At 40.7% G+C, this 23,238-nt stretch overlaps 1 protein-coding gene across 1 annotated transcript; it reads left to right on the top strand.

The window, feature by feature from the left end:
* The first annotated feature begins 3,159 nt into the window (after positions 1-3,159).
* bcl2l11 (BCL2 like 11) lies at positions 3,160-19,891 on the top strand. The gene is made up of 4 exons (XM_028423085.1): positions 3,160-3,463; positions 5,716-6,077; positions 9,998-10,119; positions 18,299-19,891. The coding sequence occupies exons 1-4, from the start codon at positions 3,447-3,449 to the stop codon at positions 18,455-18,457; spliced, it is 660 nt and encodes a 219-aa protein (XP_028278886.1). The 5' UTR covers positions 3,160-3,446; the 3' UTR covers positions 18,458-19,891.
* The last annotated feature ends 3,347 nt before the right edge of the window (positions 19,892-23,238 follow it).

Genomic DNA, 23,238 nt, shown 5'->3' with positions numbered 1-23,238 from the left:
TGGTGACAGACTGATGCTACTTGATGTTACATGATGTTGCCATGCATCCAAAAAGATTCAGCTCATTCAGGACATTTGGGGAAACCGTCAATAATAATTGCAAATATTATAATATTAAAGATATTAAACATTTTCCATGTCTTCTGCAAAATGCTACTCCTCCTACAAATTACAAGATAGAGAAACCATTTCTGCTGTTACCATGGTGACAGCAGAGTTTGTTTTTTGGTAAAAACAAACTTGCTGTGGCAACCAAACTTGCATTTTCTTCAGGAAATGCAAGTAATTCTTTATGCATTTGACCAGGTTGGTTTACAGTCTGCAATCTCACCACTAGTATATTATTGTTGTAATTTTTTTTAATTTTTCTCTTGTTATAACAATTATCACATTAAAACATTAAACACATTATATTACTACAAATGATTTTCAACATAAAATATTTTGTGTTATAACATGATAAATTGTATATCGTTATAACAAGAAACGCTTTATGTAATAACATAATAAGTATATATTGCGATAATATGGAAACACGTCATTATAACATGAAAATATATTGCATAAAAAAGGTTTTCAGGTTACAACATGATGCTGAGCCATTAATTCTTCTTTCCAGCATGGCGGTTCATCCCATCCATAGAATTGTCCATGCATCCTTTCTCAGAAAATAATTGAGATATTATGTAAAATTAGATGTTATATTTATTGTGTGTTGAAGCAGAAGGTGGCAGTAATGAGCTTATCATCTTTTCTCCCTCTTCATAAAAGTATCACTAAATGACCAGTCACATATGGACAATATTTAAAAACCGAAGTGCAAACTGCATGTTAGACACATGATTCAGGTAAATACACCTGCTGTCCAATGCTGGAAGGACAGCTGGCAACTTTATGTGTAATTCACTTTAAAACTGGATAATAATAAAACTCAATGAAGTGTGACCAGGGCCTCCCACCATGGGAATGCACTCCTGTTACTGTGATTAACATCATTGATTCTGGCTTTAAGGTGTTAAATATCATATATCTCTTTAACACTCATGTGCAGGTGTCGCTCTTAAGTAAACCATGTTTGAGCCAATGCTTCATTGGCTCAGCTGGATCACAAACTGAAATCAATCTTCTCCAGAGGTAGTCATGTTTCAGCTCATGTTTCTCAACAGGGAACTCATTTCTAGTGGTGCGTCTATAAAACTGATTTCATGGACAAATTGGGAAGAAGAGTGCAATCTTCATACAAATGACCTCTGACCATCACCTTGTTTGTTCAGTTTCATAACCTAATTTACAGCTTTTTATGGTCATGGGATGTCCCCTTGAGTTTTCTCACAGGACTCCCCAATGACCTATGTTGTATAAGACCATAATATTCAGCATAATAATTGACAATGTAAATAATCCAAATTTGACATAATGCAGACCTTCATCTCTGGAGGTTGTGGCATCTTCCTGAGGAGACACAGACAGGTGTTTAAGCAAAGCACCTAATGAACTCTAACAGTAAGTTGTAACAGCACCACTTAATGCCAAATCCTGTGAACGAGACAAGACAAGCTAAAGTATCATTAGTATAGCAGCTATGCACTGTTGCTTCATTGAGCTAACAAGTCACATTCATTATATTTACGTTTATTCATTTAGCAGATGCTTTTATGCAGAATGAAAGGGGACCTTGTCGTGAACATAAGGTTCTATGTCTCTAAATGTGCTGTAAGTGATACAATATGACACAACATAGACAGAAACTATGTCTACCTACTACTCTCCTGCTTTTGTTTGTGCTGCTTCTATCTTTTGCCGTCTTGTCTTAAGACGTGAAGAGTGTATATGCCTGAATGTGTCATTGCGCTGTGCCAAAATAGCTGTAGCTGAATGGTGGAATGGTGTAAACTGTTTGTTTACATATTGGACCCCTCTCAAGCTTCGGGCCTTAGGCAATTGCCTAGTTTGCCTACCGTGTTGCGACGGCTCTGGTTACTGGTTCTATTCCCTTCAGGTAGCTGAATAATACCATATAACTCATATGTTCCGCTTCCCTGGTGATTTCCAGCTCCAAGAATTATTTGCCTGTTTAAACAAATTTGCTGACGTGACGCCAGGTTTACTATGAATATCACTGTAAAGCGGGAAATATTTTCATGCTCTGGCATGAAATCAATGGTGCAGAAAAGCCCCTCTCTTTATTATCTTGTTTTTCTCTGTAAACTTATGTGGCAGATGATAAGTGATAACATGACGAAGACCTAAGATGATTCAGGTACCTAGAAGGCAAAAGCGAGTCATACAGAGACCAGAGGAACCTGATTTGAGCACTTTATTTCATTCATTAATATCTAAGAGATTAAATCTTAAGTACCAAAAGAGTTGGGACACACACAGTGTGTGGAAACACTGCCTCCTCTACGATGGTAGTGCAGTTCTGATCAGTTTCCCACACTTTTAAGCCATTGATTGCTATTGATTACATGTAAATGGTATTGACAGTCTCAGCCCTTGTCTGTCTGTATTAATTGTGGGTGTATGTGTGTGTGTGTGTCCTCTGCAGCTGTCAGAGAAATGTACATTAAACCTTTGTGTTGTTTATGAGCAGCCGAAGCTGAAATAAGGCTCAATGCTTCAGGCAGGGACCATTCATCTCATCTCTATGTCAGCCAGAGCCCCGGATACGAGATGTGATCCTTAATGCAGCAACCGCATGCTCTAGGAAGAATATTGCTTAATTTACAGGAAAAAAATCCAATTCAGTAATATCATCTGCCATGTTATCAAGGAAGATTGACTCTACTGATGAGGGAATTCATGAAATAGATGTACTGAATTACAACATGATCTGAGTCACTGTTCTCTGAGCATCACACAGTGCATCTGCAAAATGTGCTCAACATTTGTATGTCCACTGTGATGCTATATGAATGGGTCGGACAGGACACTGTGCGACTGAATGAGTGCAGTGTAAATTTGGCTGTAGTCTCTGCAGTTGTTGCCATTCTTGCATGAGATTCTGCCAATGAAGCCTATTGTGATAAGAGACAACGCTGCGTGAAAGACTGAAAGGGGGCGCTAGAGACTGTTCATTTTTCTGAACTCAGAGAGCAGGGGAGTGAAGGAGAAGAAAACCACACCCACAGGGTGATCATTATCAGCCTGAGCACAGCGAGTACCTTCTATAGTGTAACAGAGAGAGAGAAGGAGAGAGGAAGGAAACTTCAGAGCAGACAAAGGAGCTTGTTTGTTGGAGTTTGTGCTGCAGCTCCCGGTCAAACGCGGCAGACTATTAAACCATTCCGCCATCCTCTAACTATGGGATTATTTTCATTTTTTTAAACTTTTGGAGATTTATACTTGTGTCCATTTGGACCTGCACTGATAATATTGTTTTGATTTTAAAAGCCAGCTTGCCATCGAGTTATTCTAGGAGCAGGCGATGATGTCCCGCCACTGATATGCATCATCCGTCCAGGTGAGAGTGTGGACGCACGGGGGAGAAGGGTGTGTGCTGTTGTTTTTCTACACAATTACTTTACATAAGGTCAGTTTTTACCTGAATGTCAGCTGTCACTCTGATGTCTGAATGCGTTGACACCGTTTTAACAGACATGGAGAAGATAACCTCTTATTTACGTTGTATAAATTGCTGTATTGTGAAATGTGAGTTTTGACGAGTATTCGCCTTTAAGTGTCTTAAAGTTTGAAGGCAGTAAAGTTTGCTGTGCTATCCCGGTAAAGTGACGCCGGACTTTGGATTTATCCTGTCAGCTTTAGACTGATTTAGTTGTGCGTTTTTGGCACCTCGCCGGTACTTGTAGTAGTAGCGCGCCGGCTTCAGTCCCTGTTATAAACACCAGAACCCGCAGGTCGCGTTTCACCCGGGATTGAGAAATTACAATCTGTGAACGCCGCTTGTACGTCGCTTTGTCTCCAGGGATGCAGAACATAATCTTAGATTTTACGTGCTGAATACAGTGTGTGTAGGTTTTTGTCAGATCTTCGCCAATAATCTGAAGACCATAATACTTTTTCAACACGAGCTGATTTGTGTTTACAAATGAGTAAGTGTCTTGTTGTAATCCAGGTCACAGGGTTCGTTTCAAGTGTACCAGTTGACGTCAGGTTGTTGGTGTGAGATTTTATGGTTCATCTCGCCTACCTCACCTGTAGCTTTGTTATCGGCTTTCATATTAGCAGGTAATTAGGATACTGGACCTGCCGTGAGTGAATTTGCAATTTTGTTAGAAGACTCTGGAGAGTCTGTGCGCGCTTACCTGCGGGAGGCGCACACACACCACTTGGTTTTGGATGAAGCTACAAACTATCATCCAGCTGGCAAGCACCTTCCCTGTGACAGCCGCTGAAATATTTTAATATTTTTAGTCCTAATAGTAAATCGAAACCACATCGCGTAAACTGAAATGTCACCTTTTTTATCTGCCGAGGCTGTTCCGTCGTCGCCCACGGATTCAGAAACTAACCTCCCTCTGCGTTTTAATACAGTGATCACCATCACTGGCCGTGCAGCTGGACGGATTTTGTTGGATGACACTTTTTATCGAGTGCGACGTTTGTCAGTGTCCGGGCACTGGCTTCGCCGGTTTCCTTTCCTTTCCTCTTTTGCTCTTTGGCAAAGTGGCCGCCTGTGCTATTCTCTGTGTGGAGCCTACACGCTGTTCTCTTGGCGCTCGGATCCTTTACCGAAAGCTGCAGGAAAAGTTTACGACTCTGTATATCCGAGAGACAGTCGTCGTGTCCAGTTTGCATGCGGATGTTGTCGCTGTTCTGCCGTGCGTAAAAATGCGTAAAATGCAAAATGACGAAGATTTGTATAGGAGGTAGGAAAAGTGTGTTTCCAGCTAAATTGGGACTTGTTACTAAAATCTGCTGGGGAGATTCTTTTTTCTTCTGTTGACACACAAATAGGTCATACCCGCTGGGAATCCTGCGCGCCGATGACACTGTCATGTAGTCTGGACAAACAGGAAGTGCTCCTATAATTTCAGTGATTCCTCTGTAAGAGCGTCGCATTCAGAGTTTTGCTGATTAAAACAGAAAACATCACGTTTATTTGTCCAAATCACTTCAAATAAAATCACTACACAACGTATAATACAGATAACCTAGGTTCATAAATCAGTCGTTAAGTGCTTATATGTAGACATTCTCTTAAATTTAAAGATGAGTGATTTTTCTTTTTTTTTAAATAATCTAATTTCCTGGCTGTTAAAACGTCTTTCAGGCTGTGACGCAGTTTAAAGTTACTCCAGCCGTTTCCTTCACGCCGGATTATGTTTTCCCATAAGTCAAACAAAGATCTGTTAGAATCAGCAATTTCTGTCAAACAATGGAGAAACACACGGCGGCCAGTTTGGACAGGAAACCCGGCGCAGCTACCGCCTGGGCAGGAACACGCTCAGCGTACAGAAAAGTGCTCCAACAGACGTCCGTGCGCTGCTGTGAGAAGTAGGCGACAACATAGTAAGCCTTAAACCAGTAATTGTTGGAACGTCGACTTTAGCTGTAATTAAAAGTAGGCAAAGTGTCAAATTAATCAGGTACTAATTGCGGAAACCTCGCAGTTTGAAGGGAAACCTGAAATCTAACCCTGACGCAGCAGTGAGCTGCAACATGCCGCGCCAGATGCAGCAGAGGCGCGGGGCTGTAGGCTGTTCGGGCAGGGAGAAAGCCCAGACTGACGGTGCCGCTCTGTTCATCCAACAGACCACCAAATCCGCCCGATGGCTCGACCACAGTGACCACAAAAGAGGGCAGCGAAGGAGATCCACCGACTGTCGCCGGGGCAAACACCGAGCACCAGCTTGAGCGACTCAGCCAAACCAGGTTCACCGGAGGAGGAGAGTCAGACTCGCCAACCCGTTGCAGAACCCAAGGCAGGCCAATTGTGTCACAGATCAGATCAGCATTTCGTCGCGTATCCAGTGGATATTCCTCACTCGACAGCGACTCGCTGCCGAGCTCCCCGCTCTCCCCGACACCAACGACAGCTGACGCAGCCACGCAGACTCCGAGCCTCACTGGCCAGGTGGTGCAACACGCCCTTCGGCGCATGAGTGAGACGCACGGTGAGCACCGGCACACTGCATGCATGAATGATGAATAGAACCTGCAGGCTCCTCTGAGTGCACGCAGGTTGAACAGCCTCTTGTAAGAGGTCCTCCTCTTGTTGCTGTTGCCATCTTAGAATGATTACAAACATCAGTGGTCCCAATGATGCTTTACATAATTACACCAACACTGATGTTTGTTAAATACACGCTAAATACATGAATGTGGCTGTTATGAAAGTTACAGAAATGACTTGTTCAGTAATGTAACGTACTCTGAATGTTTTCACAATGAAATGTGGCTTCTGCTGCTGCTGTTGTTGTGTAGGTGTGCAGCAAAATATATGAAACCAGGAGCCTGAAACAAGCTCCCTGAAGCTTCCTTTATCATCGATTCAGAGGTATGGGCCGGAGGCGGTGTTGAGTGTTAGCAGTGATAGTAAAAACATGAAGAAAAACTTGTGCAGGATATTTTCCTTTTCCTTGGAGACCTTACTCATGCCTGATTTTTCTCCCAGATGAGTAGAATGCTGATTTACTGACTAATACACTGAACACTCCAGGCCATCAGATTCAGGCAGAAACATGCAGATGTTAAACACACTAACGACTCCTCCATGCTGCCAAACCCACTTCTGCTGATGTTGCCCATAATTTTACTCGCACTATGCTTCCTATTGAGTAATGTTGCTCTTTTGAGCGTGTGAAACCTTCTCAAATACAGACAAATTTAAAGATGTAGCATTCAACTGCATGATTTATTTGACATAAAATAAGTGAAACCTCAGCTAAACAAACACAGCCAACAGTAATTATACTTCCAAGTCCTAATCCGTGTCGACCATGGATGCTTTTTTCCACTTTCTGTGTGAAGACATGCTCCTCTGTTGGAGATAAACACATAATGACATGTTGTAGAGTAGTTATCCTGTATCACCTACACTGAGGATGAGTTTGGCTCAGGTGTCTGTTTGATTTGTCACATCACTCATGCTGGATTGTTGCCTTGGATTTGCAGATTCAAAGAATCCTGCTGAGTCAGATTTAGAGGAAGAAAGGAAGGTCCAGGCATCTGTTTGAAACTGCACACAAATATGTGTGTGTGGAAAAAAACACCATAATCCAATGTAAACATATGAAGATGATGTATAGTATATCAAACCTCCCTGCATCAGAATCTGCCACATTACCCATAATGCAGTGAGGCCAATTCCAGATGCGTTATGCTTGGTGTTTCACACCAGCTGACGCCAGCTCGAGTGACATCACTTGGCAGTTGCATCACGTCATGCCAGTCACTGTGTCACATTAAAGATAAACATAAAAGATGGTGTAATATAACACTTCCTGTCTCCAGGTGGGCTGAATGTAAGGATGAAAGTAGCGCATATGATGCAGCTGAATGTATGAGTCAATGCTCATATTGCGTGTGCCAAAACTTGGCTGCTAGATCTTGCAGAAGTGCTGAAGTTCACTTCTCTCATTGAAGTCGATAGGATGATCAGGACGTGCCACTAATACAGAGGGGCAGGGCTTGTTATATAGGAAATAGTTTCAGATGAAAGTTGTTCAGTAGAAAAAGGTGTCAATGTACAGGAAGTGATGAAAGTCCATTTCCCTGTTTGTTTGCCTCGTTTTTGTCTGTTTCATTACACAGACTGTTCCCGAAGGTCACAAATGAAACATTTATTCAACATATTTGTTTGTATCATGATGACACTGTTAAGCATCAATTTATCATTATGTTATCCCAGTCCATATAATTCAGCCTGACATATTCAGTTCAGATGTCTCAGTGTAAAGTTATGTTTTGTGGGATCAAGCATGTGTTTGTCAGGATCTCATCTTGTTTTTTTCAGCCTGGATCTTTAGGCCAAGAAGAGAAACAAGCACTGTGTCTGTGACCTCCAGCTACAGTTGTCTAAAATAGCACTCGATTGGGCTTGTTTACATCAACATAACTTAAAATAAATAACTCCTGCTTTTAGCTATCGTGCTATCGGCTTAACTTGCTTATCTGGTTGCTTAGTAACAAACAAACTGTGCTGGGGCTGAGATTAAAAAAAAAAAAAAAACAACAACTGCCAGAGTGTCCCCTCACTGTGCCTTGGATGACAAATGTATCCACTATGTGATAATGATAAGAATGTTTTAACTGTGTTAAATTCAACTCTCTGCTTTAACCAACATATTTGTGCACGCATGTTGTTTTTGAGTAAAAAAGTAATCTCCACAGGCTCAACTGCAACTTCCTCAACACAATGGCAGCTCTGCTTTTTACAATAGGAGTGATTAGCTTCACTGATTGTCTTGTGTATCTTTTATTCTCCTTTGCCACAGACAAGATAGCAGTCAAAACAGACCAGAGCGTGTGTCAGTCATTAAGTGTGCCAATCAAAAAAAAGACTCAGCGTGTGTGTTTAGCAGTCAAAATAGGCCTGTAGGCCTTTTGTAAGATGCAGACAGAAACCGTTTGCATCTCAGTGAGTGCGATACATCCTTGAGATAGGAGACTTACACTCGTGCAACATGTCATCCATTGTCCTCAAGTCTCAGTTATCAAGATTTGCCTGCCTGCTTGTGTGTTAGAGGGTAAGATAGAGCGCAGGAGCTTAAGGAGGATCAGTTTATCGTCTCGTTGCTGTATCACAGCACTTCCTTGTGCAGCAGGAAAACTGCTCTCATGGCGCAGTCTGGTTTCTTCAGTTTCAGCGAGGACTCTTAGCTCTCCTCACTGTGAGTCATTATCATTTGTCAGCAGGGTTCAGCACATCAGACAGCTTGTTGGAGCTTCAGAAACTACTTGTACAAAGAAGACTGTATGTCAGTGAGTAGATAATATCCTTGAAACAATAACAAGTAACCTAAAAAAGGCTGGTTCATTTGAGACTTTGTTTCGTATTCATACCAATTATGAAATAACTGAGATGAGAGATAAGGAAAATTCTGACATTTAGTTTCATTTTTTAGTGCCTGCAGCAATCAAATACCGCCTGCCTTTACACGCACCTTCATGACTAATGGACAAATAGAGCAGCACAGTGTAATGGATGAAGAACCGGCTTTAAGCTGCCAGAAAGGCTTCTGGGTTGCACTGCCGGTGCTTTCGTTAAAATCGTGTGAAGAAAAAGTGTGATGATTTGATTGCTGTATTGGTCTCTTCAATATTGGAGGATGTGAGAAATATTAAGTCTGGGTTTCATAAAGGCGTGCATGAGTCATAAGCGGAGATCGGTAAGAGGTCAGGGCCTTTCATAGTCATACTGTAGTTCAGAATGAAAATATAACAGATTAACCACGGAAACAACACACACACACACACACAAAAGCATTTGCTTATCCGGTCAGCTGGTTCAGTCTTTGTCATAATGCCAGTGTAATTCAAATATGTCCATAATCTAGTCTTCTGTGAATTAACAAAGAGGTTTGTCACAGAAAACATTAAAATTATAAGCATGACTTTGTGTGCTTTCATTGTTTTTATCCAGCTTGATTGATGTCTTTGATGTTAGTATAGCATAAAATAAACCCAGAAGGGTCAAAGCTAACAACTAAATGCTTGTCTGGCTAGCAGAATGCTACCATAGAACTTGGCTGGTGATTTGTGTCTTCTTGTAAATGCCGCAGGTGTTATTTCAAAGCAGGATGTGCTCATCATATGGAAAGCTCTAAAAAAAAGTCACACATGAAGCTTTGTGTGTAAGTGTTGCCTTTCATTCTGACACACATCTTCACCATTTGTCAAAATCAGGATCAACATTTGTCCAGCTCACAGGACAGCAGTCTGATCAGCTGGCCTGGAGATGCTGTGTGGTGACTTGAGGGCAGCCTACAGGCAGCACTGATGAACAATGTGTCACCAGAGAGGCCATAAACATGAAAATATTTTGACATTCGTGTTTATCTTAGCAAAGTTTATTTTTTTCTTTGTCTTGCAGGGGACTCACCAAACCCCTTTAGCACACGGCATCAGCACACAGCTGAGGACATGACGGCGGTGGCATTCGGACAAGAGCTCCGGCGTATTGGAGACCAGTATGACAGACTTCTGATGCAAAGGGTTAGTGTCCTCACATGCTCTGTGTGTGTGTGGGGGGGGGTGTGAGTTGGGATATGGGTACTGACAGCAATCACCAGTTGACACGTGTTAAATTGGGAGACTGAGGGAGTGGTTATATAACACAGCTGCTTTGCGTGTTTTGTCATTACTGTGGTGAGTTAGTGTAGCTTGTTTAATGTTAAAGCAGTCCAACAAAAAATGGAAGGTTGGCAGGACAAAATGCCTCTAAATGCTGTTGTGTGTGTGATCTGAGAAGAGCCTGTGACCAGCTGGTAATTTCCACTTCGCTCAGGGTGAGAAAAAACGAAATGGCCTTTGATCAGAAAATAACCAAGCAGACAGCCTGGAGCTGCAGAAAATCCAGATGCTGCACTAACCACTGTAGCCGAAAAACACTAACAAGAAAACAGTCTTATGATACAAAACAGTAGAGGAGGAGGACTTGTAGAGTGCAGAGAAGCAGCTCCATTTTCTTCTGCAAAGCCGCCAGTTTTCAGCTGTGGAAAAAGAAACAAAAACACAACTTAGTGGTACAAATTGGGTGTTTAAATGCGGTGAGTCCCAGAGAAGTTCACTGACTGTTTAGCTAAGCGTGTTCCTTAGCTGGCCAATGTTGGAATCTTTGTGATTTTTACATTTCATGTTGTAGCAAACATTTTAGAACAAAATAAAAAATTTACTGTTATGTTAAACAAAATACAATATTTTGACTCACAGACCCAGTCATCCAGCCTCATTTACTGATCATGTAATTGCAGACTCTGTAGTCTGACTGTTGTATCACTGAAGAGGCAATCGCATTATCATGGGCAGAATAAATCCCCTGAGTTGGTGGAGTTGTAAAGTTGTTTAGCTGCAATAAGACCTAATTTCCTCTTGGCTTCTGTTTTCTTGGCAACATTTCTGCATGTTGCATCATCACAGTTTTATTTTTAAGAGCTGACTAGAGCTTCGGGAAGACGAGGGAGGAAGAGGAAAGGAAATGTGAACTAGTTTGAATTCACTTTAATCTCAACACAGAAAAAAACTGGGTCAGAAAATAAAAGCAGCAAAATCCATGACAGGATGATTATATGCTAGGAAAGTGCTTAAAATTCTCCACTCCACTGTGTCAAAAGTCTCCTACTGAGCAGTTTGATATGTCAGTAATGTGCTTCTCCCTGTAGTTTTACTGCTCTGATCACTAATGAGCAGCAAACATGCAGACAGTTAACCCTCTCCAAAGCAACAGACATGCATTTAAAGCCAAGAAAAACTTTATGTAACCATTATGTTTCTGCAACACTGAACAAACCCACATTTTGAAAAGAAGGGTAATACACTTCAGGTATTGTCACTGTTGTGGATCTCTCTTCTTGTCTTAGTCATGACCAGATCTTCCCAAGTTTAAACATGCTCATGGAAGACGATGTGTATTTACATCAAAATAACAAAATGAGACACACTCATCAGTCCTCCCTTTTCTGAGACTCTGTGACTCTTCCCCTGTTCAGAGCTGTTGTTGTCTGAGATAGCTTCTTCATTCACTTGCAGTTTTGCTTTTAAGAACACATGACACATATGTGACTCATACAAAAACTGATTCCTCAACTCCAGTGGCCCCAGGGCTTCTTTATTTTAGGAGCCAACATCAACAAAGCCATCCTGTGTGAAAGAAAATGCTGCTCTGCACTAAACTGGTAACCCAGGTGCTACACCATCATGTTATCATGACGACATGGCTTTGTCTACCATTATGATGTGTGTGTAAACATCTCTGGAGATTCAAAGTTGAGCAAAATAAACTTAAATTCAGGATATTAACATATAACAGCATCACCACTGAGGGCATCAGTAGGAATTTGATTTACCGTACTCCATATGTGAGGGATCCCACAAGCTGGGGTGTGATAAGAGTCATGTAGCATATGCGTGCTCACACAGCTGTGATTCAGCCAGAGGCTGGATAAATGTAATGAGTTAAGGCTGTGACTCAACACTCAGTCACAGTATGGTCTGTGTGTGTCTTAGTGGCAGACGTTTAATGAACTGGGTTTGCAGATTTATCCTGTGTGTGTGTGTGCATGTGTGGTTGTTCTTTCTGTGAGAACAATGAAGAGGCAGAGAAAAGCGGAACGTGCAGACTTGTTCCCTGTTCTCTCACCAGGTGTGGACAAGCACTCATGTGTGGTTACACATGATATCAGAATCACAAGACGTTTGTGAACATTTAGTTGAGAGCAGTCTCTGACACTTTAATCTTTCTTATGACTTTCTTATAGTTTGTCGTGTTCTGACTCCAGGCATTAGCCAGTGTGCCTCTGAGGCGACACTGAACGTCCTCAGCATTACCAAGAACCGTCATGAACTGGTCTGGTTTAGATGAAATCTTATCTTGTCTCTTAGTGCATTATTTTTGATGTGTTTTATAGGCAAAGTTCACAAAAAGAAAAAAAAAACAGGAAATATCCAAATTCATGGTGCCCAGAGAATTCATTCTAAAGACCACGGTGAACATGTTCCCTGCAGTGCCTGATAATAACTGATTAAGCACCAATCTATACAGATCTCCATGACAACCTTAGGCTACATTTAATTTTTAAATCAAGGCCACCATCAAGTCATCAAGTCAACATTTGAGGTGTAATAAAACCTTTAGGTAAGAGAAACTCCAGCAGACAGGACATAAATCAAGTTAAATCAGATCAGTCATTCTGGTTTTGATAAACCTGCCCTGATATCGTTTCATAAGGGTTGTAACCTTTGAACACAAAAGGTGCCACAGTGATCCTATTGTGTCATCACGTTGTAGTTTGACTAAGGGATGCTCCACTGCCACTGTTAATGCCAGCGCTTCATTATAATTCTGTTCACTGAATCCTGAGCTGCTGTTGACAGAAGGGCTCCGTGCAGCTTCGATGCCTGAAGGCAGAGAGGCAGAGCCACATTACTTCAGACTGTGAAGGCTTCGAAATAACTCACATCATCTGAGAACGCACAAACACACAGGTGCGTCCTCTCGGTTCACTTCACATTACTGCCTGAAAAATTAGCCAAGTACAAGTAAAAAATACTTTTACATAAATACCACGTGGTGAATGAGTGTTGACTTGGAAAACATTTAATAATGAGTATTTTTATTTTGTTGACATTAATCTTCCATCTGTTCAGTCACTCTCTCTCTCTCTCTCTCTCTCTCTCTCTCTCTCGTGTCCTCATTTAATCTAGCCTCTCTCTCCCTCTCTCTCTCTCTCTCTCTCTCTCTCTCTCTCTGTTAAACATTTATACAGTATGCGTGATAATGTGTGTGTTTGTTTTCAAACATCATGAACATGCTCAGTGTCCAAGCTGTGTGTGTGTGTGTGTGTGTGTGTGTGTGTGTCCGTGACAGTGTAGACTCATTATGGCTCAAACCTGTGGTTAAAGAACTCTCAGGGAGCAAAGCACAAGGTCTAATTATCCTGCCAAAACACACAGACACACACAAACACACACGAATTCAAACATAGTCACACTAACTCCAACACACACTCATAATCTTTCAGTCAGAGGTAAGGGCCTTTGTCCTGGAGACAGAAATATCTCAGAGGAACACTGTGGACCAGTCGGGTATCACTTGCTGGCCATATACTTTGTTTGTGTGTGTGTGAAAGACAAAGAGGGACAAAGACAGTTTCTTTCTGTGTTTCTATTGGTGGAATGCAGCATTAAAAAACACCAATTCGCTGTAGCTGAAGGAATGTTGTGCCGAGTGTTTGTTGTGGATGAAGTGATTTAATCACAGTTGAAGCACAGATTTCTGCTGTCAACAAATGGAGGAGGAACTCTGACTCTAACAGTGCACTGCACCTCCTCCTTATCTTTGATGGTTTCTGCAACATACACAAATACACAGTCTTTAGATCCTGAGTCACAATATGAAACCTGTAAATACAGACAACAGCAACACTGTAAATAAGCATGTAAGGGGTGACGTTTTAGTGTGAAAACTGAAGGTGAATTTAAGAAGATGTTCAATGAAGTGTTATGACACCTCTACCGGACAAACACAGATCATCATGTGCCAGAGTATTTTTTTTTTGCAGCTACAGCTTGAGCACAAATGTCTGAGAAAAACAGATAAATGGTACCAGGAGCTAATAACAGGGAAGGTGTGCAATCAAGAATGATCTTCAGTACCACAACATCATTAATACAGCAGCATCTGTGTTGTGTGATTGTAGACAGATAAACGAGGACGCTTTTTAGCATTGTACTGTATGATGAGATTAAATGCGTTGTGGCAGTCTAGTTTGCAGTGTGTGTGTGTGTGTGTGTGCTTGCAAGTGCAGCCTTGTTTTGAGAGCTATTTTTGAGAGGCAGCATAGTAAGTTGTGGTAACCAAATAAAATCACATGAGCTTTTTGGAACGGACTGACTCAATGTTTCCACTGTGAAAAAAAAAGAGACAAGAAGAAGAGAAATTCAAAATCTGAGTGTGTCTTTCACCGGTTTAGAGCTGGGTGAACAATGTCTGAACTGAAAAATGTATCAGTTCCCAATTTAATGTTTTTTTTTTCACAATGATCACTATTTTTTGATATGCTGCTGTTTTGCAAAACGTTTTGAATGGATTTGAGTGAATTTTCTTAATGCACTCATCCATGTTTCTCACTATTTCAACTTCCGGTTTTAGTGCTGTAGCTATAGCAACTCTTCGGGTCACTTAATAGTGGTTGTGTCACCCTGCTTGATAGTGAATGGATGATTGTGTGGTTACTTCACTGACTTACTGTCAGAATGTTTGGTTGACTGATTATCTCATATGCCTGTTAGGTTTGCGTCTCATTTTGTGGAAGTTTTGCATGTTTATCACTCTGTCCCTCCATTGCATCACACTAGCAGTATTGCATGGATACATGTGCAACATGTGCTGTACGCTGCAAGAAAAATCTGCAGAGATGCAGTGGCTTATTTTCTATTCTAAGTGATGAAGAGGGGGGTTATTTGAGGGAAGAGTCCAAATAAGGAAACTATTAGAGGATTACCAGTGTAAGTCTGGGCGTGCATGTGTGTATGTATTTCCTTCGCTGAGGTATAAAGTTGAAAATCTGGAGTGTTTGGTGAAACTGGGTCTGGCTTCATTTAGAATCTTAGCCTGGCAGTTTGTCAGCAGAGGAACACATCTGCTTCTGATTGCACTATAAATCAAACCTTTCATCCAGACTGTGAAATATGACTAATCAGACAGATGACAGAACTTTATTATCTACATTGTGTTTTTAATCTTAGGTATTATTAATTTATTGTAATAATTAAAACAACATCTACATCTTTTTACACACCATTCAGTCTTTATGCTAAGCTAAGCTAAGCTAATAGCAGTTAGCATAAAACAGGGCACAGGGCTCAGAGAAGCCCTCCAGATACCGTTAGGCCTGAGCGTTTTTGTACATCATGTACTTTTAGGGCACAATGGCATGATTATGACGATATTAAAACTGATTGACTGATGAGATGTTTTGGCTCCACCATTCTGTATTAAAGGTGCAGAGGCGGATGTTCAAATCAGAGCAGAGCACGAATCGTGTGTGAAACTTGCTTCTGATACTCGATAAGCTACCGTCTGGTATATTAAGTTAGCAAATACCGGATTTTAGTCCTAGTGGGTAGCATGAATCACAAATCTGCTGAAGCAGCAGATTATTTAAATACCTACATGTATGTAGACATCAACAGATCAGCAAATACGACATGTAATATTGAAACAAACTCTCAGTAACTTCGTTTCATGTCATGAGGCTCATAAATCTGCCTTCATGTTCTCCTCCCCCATCCTGCAAGTTGGAGACCCATCTTGACAATCAAATCATTACAGCGGTTGATGAGGTGAGGGAAGAGTGCAGAGACTCTGCCAACTCTAAACCACAACCCCTTATGTCTGTCTTCCCAAAGCTGCTTTGAGGAGAGACAGGTCTCTAATGTGTAATATGATGAACGTCACTGCAAGCAAATTAACATTAATAACAATAATGTCAGTGTTTCCACAACAGGAAAGTATGATAACATGTCTAAATGCCAAAAATGGTGTAACCTGAGAAAATAATTAACTGAAGGAAAATTGCAACGTTTTAATGCTCTCACAAAAGTTGCTATTCAGGATGAAATCCAGAGTAATCTTCTGCTTAGAACAAAGGAGTTTGAATGTGCAAAGAAAAGCTGAGTTAATGGGTGCTAACTTGGTGCGATCTTGATATGTGATGATGGCAGATGGAATTGCCAAATAGGAAAAAAAAAACCTAAAAACTTGGAGTTTCACTTGGCAGCTCACTGCCAAACACAACAGTCCTGTCATGACATTCAGGGAAATTTAGCCTCTCTCTCTCTCTCTCTCTCCCTGATCAGCTGTTTCCTCCACTGATGTCTCCTCAAATATTCACTGTTAGAAAGTTCATAAGGTGACGAGAAAGAAAAGAAAGTATCACATCTCCTGTCAGAATCTGTGTTTTTCCAGATGCACCCTTTTCATAGATTTATGTTACATTCTCTGCTCTATGATCCATTTACACTATTGAAGTTAGCAATGTTAGTAATAGTTTTGAGCATAGAAACACTATAGCAGCATGGGGAAGGAGGTGGAACCATATGTGTTCTGTGACTATATATATACATATATAACTGTTTGTTCATTCAGTCATTGGCTGGCTTTTTTGTTATTGCAGGTCTAACTCATAATGAATTAAACCCAGTATGTTGGTCTGTATAGGTCAACATGGGGTCAGAACACCATCTGGTCTTGGCACTATGGTCGGGTGATATTATTTTCAAATTGGTGTCATCTCTGACATTTGTTTGGTCGGATTCAGAAGCAGAATTAGAGGCAGGCTGTGATTCATTACAGGGTTAACTAGTCTTCCCCTCACCTGTTTCCTCCTCTGGCATTAGGGGTTTCTGTGGTTTTGGCTCACTTTTTGAATCAAACCACACCGCTTTGATATTCCTCTCTCGCTGTCGTCCATAGAGATCCTGTTTTTCAGAGCACAATCTTGCCCTGGGGCAGAAGGCTTATTCTGTGCCAGTCAATGCCTGGATGGTATTGTACAGTCCATCCGGCTGAGCGGTATTTGAAGGGTTTAATGCCAAAACAGGATGTCCATCTCGGAGTAAAAAAAACAGTTCCTGCTCATATAAATAGGAACCATAGTTGACCTTGTGAATACTTAAGTTTATTCAGTAGAGCAGTAGGGGCTTCCCTTTCACACCTAGCAGCACCTATTTCTCAGTTAAACCTGCATTTTTCTGCCTTGGAACTGGAACTCTGAGCACATATGAAAATAATCTGGCACAGGCCTTCAGTATGAGCATTTTTGAGCTTTCTTTTGCATGTATTGATCAGACTGATGTGATCCATTGTGATAGTTTATGAATGCAGAGCCAGTGTCACTTCTCTTTTTTATCATAACTCATTAGGCAATCCAGTAATTCCCGGAAAGGGTACTCCATCTTTGTTTCACTTTCAATTTGGAGAGCATGTCCGATAACCCTGATGATGTCATCGGGTTTAGGCTTGAAATTTCTGTCTCATGAGTGTGGGGATGATGTCAAAATTGGCAGGGATAGTCACTATCTCTCTATTGATCGCTGTTTCATAGAGCATAGAGCCCATTAGAGAAACAAACTATGTGACGCCAGCAGAGCGACAGCCACACTACCATCAACAAAAACCACGTTCAGTGGAGCAGGTTCTTTGCTCTAAAACGTGAAAATCCAAGGTGGTGTATTTCAGAACAAGACAAGCAGCAAGTCGCCGCATAAAGCATGCCCCGTTTTAGATAAAATGGCTAAGGCTGACCAGGCCGGAAGAGCACAATATGAGCTGAGATCACGTTGCACACACGTGCCCTCACACCTGGGGAGAGTGAAAGTAGAGCTGCTGCCGGATGTTGAGAACTATACTTAGTAGGTTCCTGTGGATGTAAACATCCAGTATATGGCTGTGTATTGCGTTGATTGTAAAACATCAAGAGATCCCAGCATGAACACCTGAGCACCATAGCTAACACCATAGCTGACTCATTTGCAAAGCACACTATGGAAACACAAATGTACTTCATTTATGTGGACATGACATGCTGTCCTCTGAGATGAGTGGTCAATTTTATGTTGAGTGTAGACAAATAAAGCGTCCCATATAATTATGTTTTTGTCCTTTCTGTTTCAGAGGGAGGCAGGTGGACCTAGACCGGTGGTGATCCTTCCAAACCTGCTGCCACACATCTACCAGGAGCCCACCGCCCTGCTTTGTATGGGCCTTCTGCTCCTGCTGGTTGGACGGCTGATGCAAGACAGCATGAGCAGCCAGGATCACTCTCAGGTTTAGCTTTTGGAAAACCCAGCAGAAGTAGCATTTTTTTGAGTGTTGGATTTATCATATCTTGACCTCTGTTTTTGTTTTTGGGGGACCCGTTACCTTTGACTTTGGGCTTGGATTTTTGTCTTTGCACCACTGTCCACTTTATGTCCTCTGAGCCTTTGTGATTCAACCAAAGAGGCAAGATTTTGCACTCCTTTCTTTTGCAGAAATGGTTGAATCGTCCAAAAATGTCTCCGCAAAGATGGACCCGTGGAAATTCAATGTGCCTTGTACAATTGCTTGTTTACTTTTTTAACTTCTTTGAAGAACAATTTTCATTGTACAGAAATTATGAATTCATTGGGTGACCAACTCTGCAGACCCAGGGTTGTTAAAGAGTTGAGGTCCTGACTGCAAAATTTCCCAACTATCGCTCATCGTTCGGATAGTTCCGGATTGCACGCAACTGACTCCCAACCTGCTTGAGAACCAACTGGACCACAGATTTCTTCGTTGTCTCCATTTTTTTATCACAGTGTTCCTGTACTACTGTGTCATTTTAACATGTTGTTGTCATGAGAATGAACTGCAAACAGTGTTTTTAGACACAAAAGAGAATGGCTTCCTGATAATTTGAGATCTTCTCATCACTTGGGTTTCACAAATAAAGTCCAAATTTAGTCTCAAAATAATATTCTTATGAGATGGATTATTACCCCTTCAAAGGTACTTCAACTGGATGCACTAAACCTACAGATCCCTATCATTTGAACTGCAGAAATTCCCTGTTTTGGATGAATTGAAAACTAATATTATACCACTTTGTTGCTAAAGAATGCATTAGCAGTCTTTCCTCTTTGTTTATGTTGTTTTGCAGCATTAAAACAAAGATTTTACACATTATTAACCAAAAGCTGGATCTGATAAATTCACTTGTTACTGCGATAATAAAATCTGAGTGATTCTTACCAAGTTGCCCAATTAGCAGATGAACAAAGTCAGTCATTTAAAACCAGCAAATATGTGTCATTTCTTTTAATGCTTGCTTACTGTCTTGCACCGTTTTCTGTGTCTCAGCCTTTTGGTTTTTCCATTAGCAGCCAGAGTCAGTGTAGCTGCTTTGTTGACAAGGTCATGTTATCCATTTATTAGCGCAGTGATTCAGACCCAGCCAAGTCTCCTCGCGCCTGCCAGGTCATTAAACACTCAGAGAGACTTCTGGACAGCAACCAAAACACTGAATAAAACAGAGGAACGCAGCAAACAGTGCTGATACAGACTTCAGATTAGACCCCGTTTGTTCTTATCATTGAACACTTGTGTCCGATGTGTTGTCGTGTGAATACACAAAAGTGAATTCCAAAAGTATAACCATGTCTTTTTGTTTTCTATTTTTAGCTCCTGGTTCATTACATGTTACCACTTAAACCTGATTAAAACTGAACTACAATGACAAAATGATAAAGAGCCGAGTCCTTTGTGAATTATAATATGCTGATGTTTGCACAAATATTTGGATTTCTCCTGATTTGGATGATGCAGTTTAACATAAATTGTGTTAATTGTGAAGAAAGTTATTTAAATATTCTGTGGTGGTGTTGTGAAAGAAAAGATTTGACAAAAGCACTTTATACAGCAGTGCATGAATGACGCTTCTGCTAGGAAAGTCTAGGGAATCAACTGTCTGTGCTTGAAATTATTGGGAGTGTGGAAGTTTATCAGCTGTGTATAAGTTAAACCAAATAATGTTGTCCAGGTTTGGAGCAATAACTGTGGTTCTTACTGTCCTTTTGTTTAGCCATAGTGTGTTCAATATGATTGTACTTCACACACACAAAAGGCACAAATACACTTTTTAAAATGTACTTTTCAGCTTTTGTGTAAACTTCCTCCCTTCCTTTAAGGAGCAGTGCACAGCTACTTCCTCCCGTTGAAGCGTTTCTGTTGAAGCATTCCAAAGAGTGGATGACTGGTTTGGGTGTCCTTTTTGCTCATTGAGCCACACAGTAGTTAACATAAAACACTGTATTTCAAATGTCCGTGGACGCAGTGTGAACATTGACCAGTGTGCACAGCTCTTGTGTGTTCTCTGTTGGTTTGGATGGTACATGTGATGATATGTTTCCAAATTATGAGCCTTACTATGTTGTCTTTTATTGGTACCAGTAATCACAAGTCAGCATGACTGGAATTTATTTGAACAAGAGCTGAAGTTCAGGATTAAGTTGTTCCTCTTCACTGGAAGTCTGAAAGGGAAGCACAACACACTCCCTGTGAGGTTAACCAGACAAGTACAAAAGTACAAAAATCAATAATCAAGTGTGTGTCAGTGTGCTGGGATGTTTGCACAGTTGTGTCAACACCACACACACTACAGATTTAAGTGGTATTCTGGCATTCATCGCTTGTTGATAAGCATTTTAGCTTCTCTGTCATCTGTGTAATCTTGTGTTGAAGTAGCTGTTCAGCCACATAGTTTTATATTTAAATGTTAAGTTCAGTATTCGATGGTTGACTTTTGTTAATGTTGGCAAAATATAAAGATATGAGGGCTTATATGTTTTTGTTCAGAAATCCCTGAATGATCCACCTCATATAAATCATGACGCAATGGAAATAAAGATACGATAAAGACTTAAGTTAACACGTCCATATTTCATCCCGATTACACTATTTTCTCTTTCCTGTTGTGTTTGCTCATCGCTCTTCATGTCAGTGAAACAGAGTGTCTTAATTGAACAAGTGTCCTATTGGTTGCTTTGCTTTTCCTCCGCTGTGACACTGACAGCGCTGTGACTGCATGCTGATTTCTGAGATTGTACCATGTGAAACCTACAACCTCATTTTGAAGTACTGTATTATAGCAGGAGTGAGCGAGGAGAGTATGGCAGGAAGGAAACCGAAAGATGAATTAACGCCTTCTGAAACTGATATGGAAACCTGGTAATGTGCAGATTATTCGCATGACAGATGTAGGTGTTAAAGCACAGAAACACTTGTGTGACATTGGGAGTTTTACTGACTGGCATCAACACTGCAGGAGCTGCCTATTTTAATTCAGTGAACAAAGTTAATTTGGATGAGTAAAGTTTGATCAGTTTGTTTCTCTGTGAGACAGTGCATACATGTAAAGGTGGATTCAAATCTGACATTTCATTTTTTCACACACTCTGTCCCTCAGGCAGCAAAGCAACCCTTAACTAGAACACTTCATTACACTTACAGTGGGGAGGGGGTTCCTCTCCTGAAAACATACATACATGCTGTTACTGTGGCCAAACAACTCTTTGGTTCGACTGTCTACTTATTGAAAAAAAGCCTGCAGCAAAGACTACTCATACAGGTCGAATTTGTGTAATCAGATTGTAAACACATTTGACCTCAAGAGAGTCACCTGCAGATACAGTGATGAAACTCAGGGGTTCTTTAAGACCTCCCTTTGGCTCTCTTTCTTGGCTGGATTTGCTGGGTCCTGAGAAAACTGGCAGGTCTTTTCTTGCAGATGTTTTTTTGTCACATCGTGCTTTAAACCTCTCGCCATATTAAAAGTATCTACAGCTTTTTTCTGTAAGACTTAGAGTTCATATCAGAGTCAGTCATCAGTTTGTTTTTTGTTGAATGTAAGTTAATTTTATCTTGTTCATCTTTATCTGCAGGGACTGTTTTAATGAAGGTCAAATAGTTGGTTGTTCAAAATCCACCTGTCATTACTTATCTCACACAACTTCAGGAAAGCCAAAATCATTTATTAACTAAATAAAACACACACTGTGTAGGGGGAGTCAGACACACTGTGGAGTGTTGTGCTTTTGCTGCAAACGCTGTACAGAAATGCAACTGTTGGAGTCTGTTTGTAAAAGATACTGAAACAAAAAATCCAGACAACTCCAAATGACCCAGTACAACTGTAGCAACATGTGTCTTTTATATTGTATTTTACACTGAAAATATTGTAATTATACATTTTGAAATGGTTCAAGATGCTTTTACTGTTTGTAAATACATTTTTTAATCATTTTTACATTAAAATAAAAAAATGAAACTGTGTAATGTGATTATTTGTCAGCAAAACTGATTTTAAACCTCATCTTTATGGTTGGATATGAAAGAATAATTACACTGCCTAGCGTAAATAAAATATGGCACATTTATACACCATAAACTAAATGTTCTTGATACATGTAATGATTTTAGTTTAGAGCACTTTGTTGGTTTATTAAGGTTCATTCTGTGAGGGACCTTTCCACTTTTTTTCTTTCTTGTCTTCTTTGTGTGTGTGTGTGTGTGTGTGTGTGTGTGTGTGTTCATCTGCAGGACACGGAAAGTACGGTGCCTTCCACAACTTGGCACAAACACATGCTCAGATAATTATATGTCTTGCACACACACACACACACACACACACACATACACACTCATTCACATGGCTGTCGTGCACAGACGCACACTAACACACGTGTGTGTGAGTCAGCAGTCCAGCAGGGTGGATCTCTACATCTGCAGAGAGAGAAGTATCAGTTTTAACCCTTTGTGGTTTCAAGGTAAAGGAACAAAAAGTGGCAAACTTTTACTTTCACACTTCAGTTTTGTTTTTTGTGATTATATTAAGAATTATTTAATGCTAAAATCACTCTTAATATCTGTCATTGGGCATCTCTAATTGGTCAAACATAAAAAGAGTTCTACGTTAAGCTGTTATCTTTTCCACTGCCCCTTATATGCTGCTAGTTTCTGCCTCTGCTGCTGGAAGCACATCAAAGCTCCACCCAAGGTCTGCCACTCCCCACTGAGGTGAGATTCATGTTAGG

Source organism: Parambassis ranga, chromosome 15, assembly GCF_900634625.1.
Source record: "Parambassis ranga chromosome 15, fParRan2.1, whole genome shotgun sequence".
NCBI lineage: Eukaryota > Metazoa > Chordata > Actinopteri > Ambassidae > Parambassis > Parambassis ranga.
This window is presented reverse-complemented; position numbering and strand designations above follow the sequence as displayed.

Excerpts from the sequence above, each read along its gene's own strand:
- bcl2l11 (XM_028423085.1), top strand. Across the intron at positions 6,078-9,997 it reads GCGCATGAGTGAGACGCACG|GGGACTCACCAAACCCCTTT; the intron begins GTGAGCACCGGC and ends TTTGTCTTGCAG. Across the intron at positions 10,120-18,298 it reads ACAGACTTCTGATGCAAAGG|AGGGAGGCAGGTGGACCTAG; the intron begins GTTAGTGTCCTC and ends TTTCTGTTTCAG.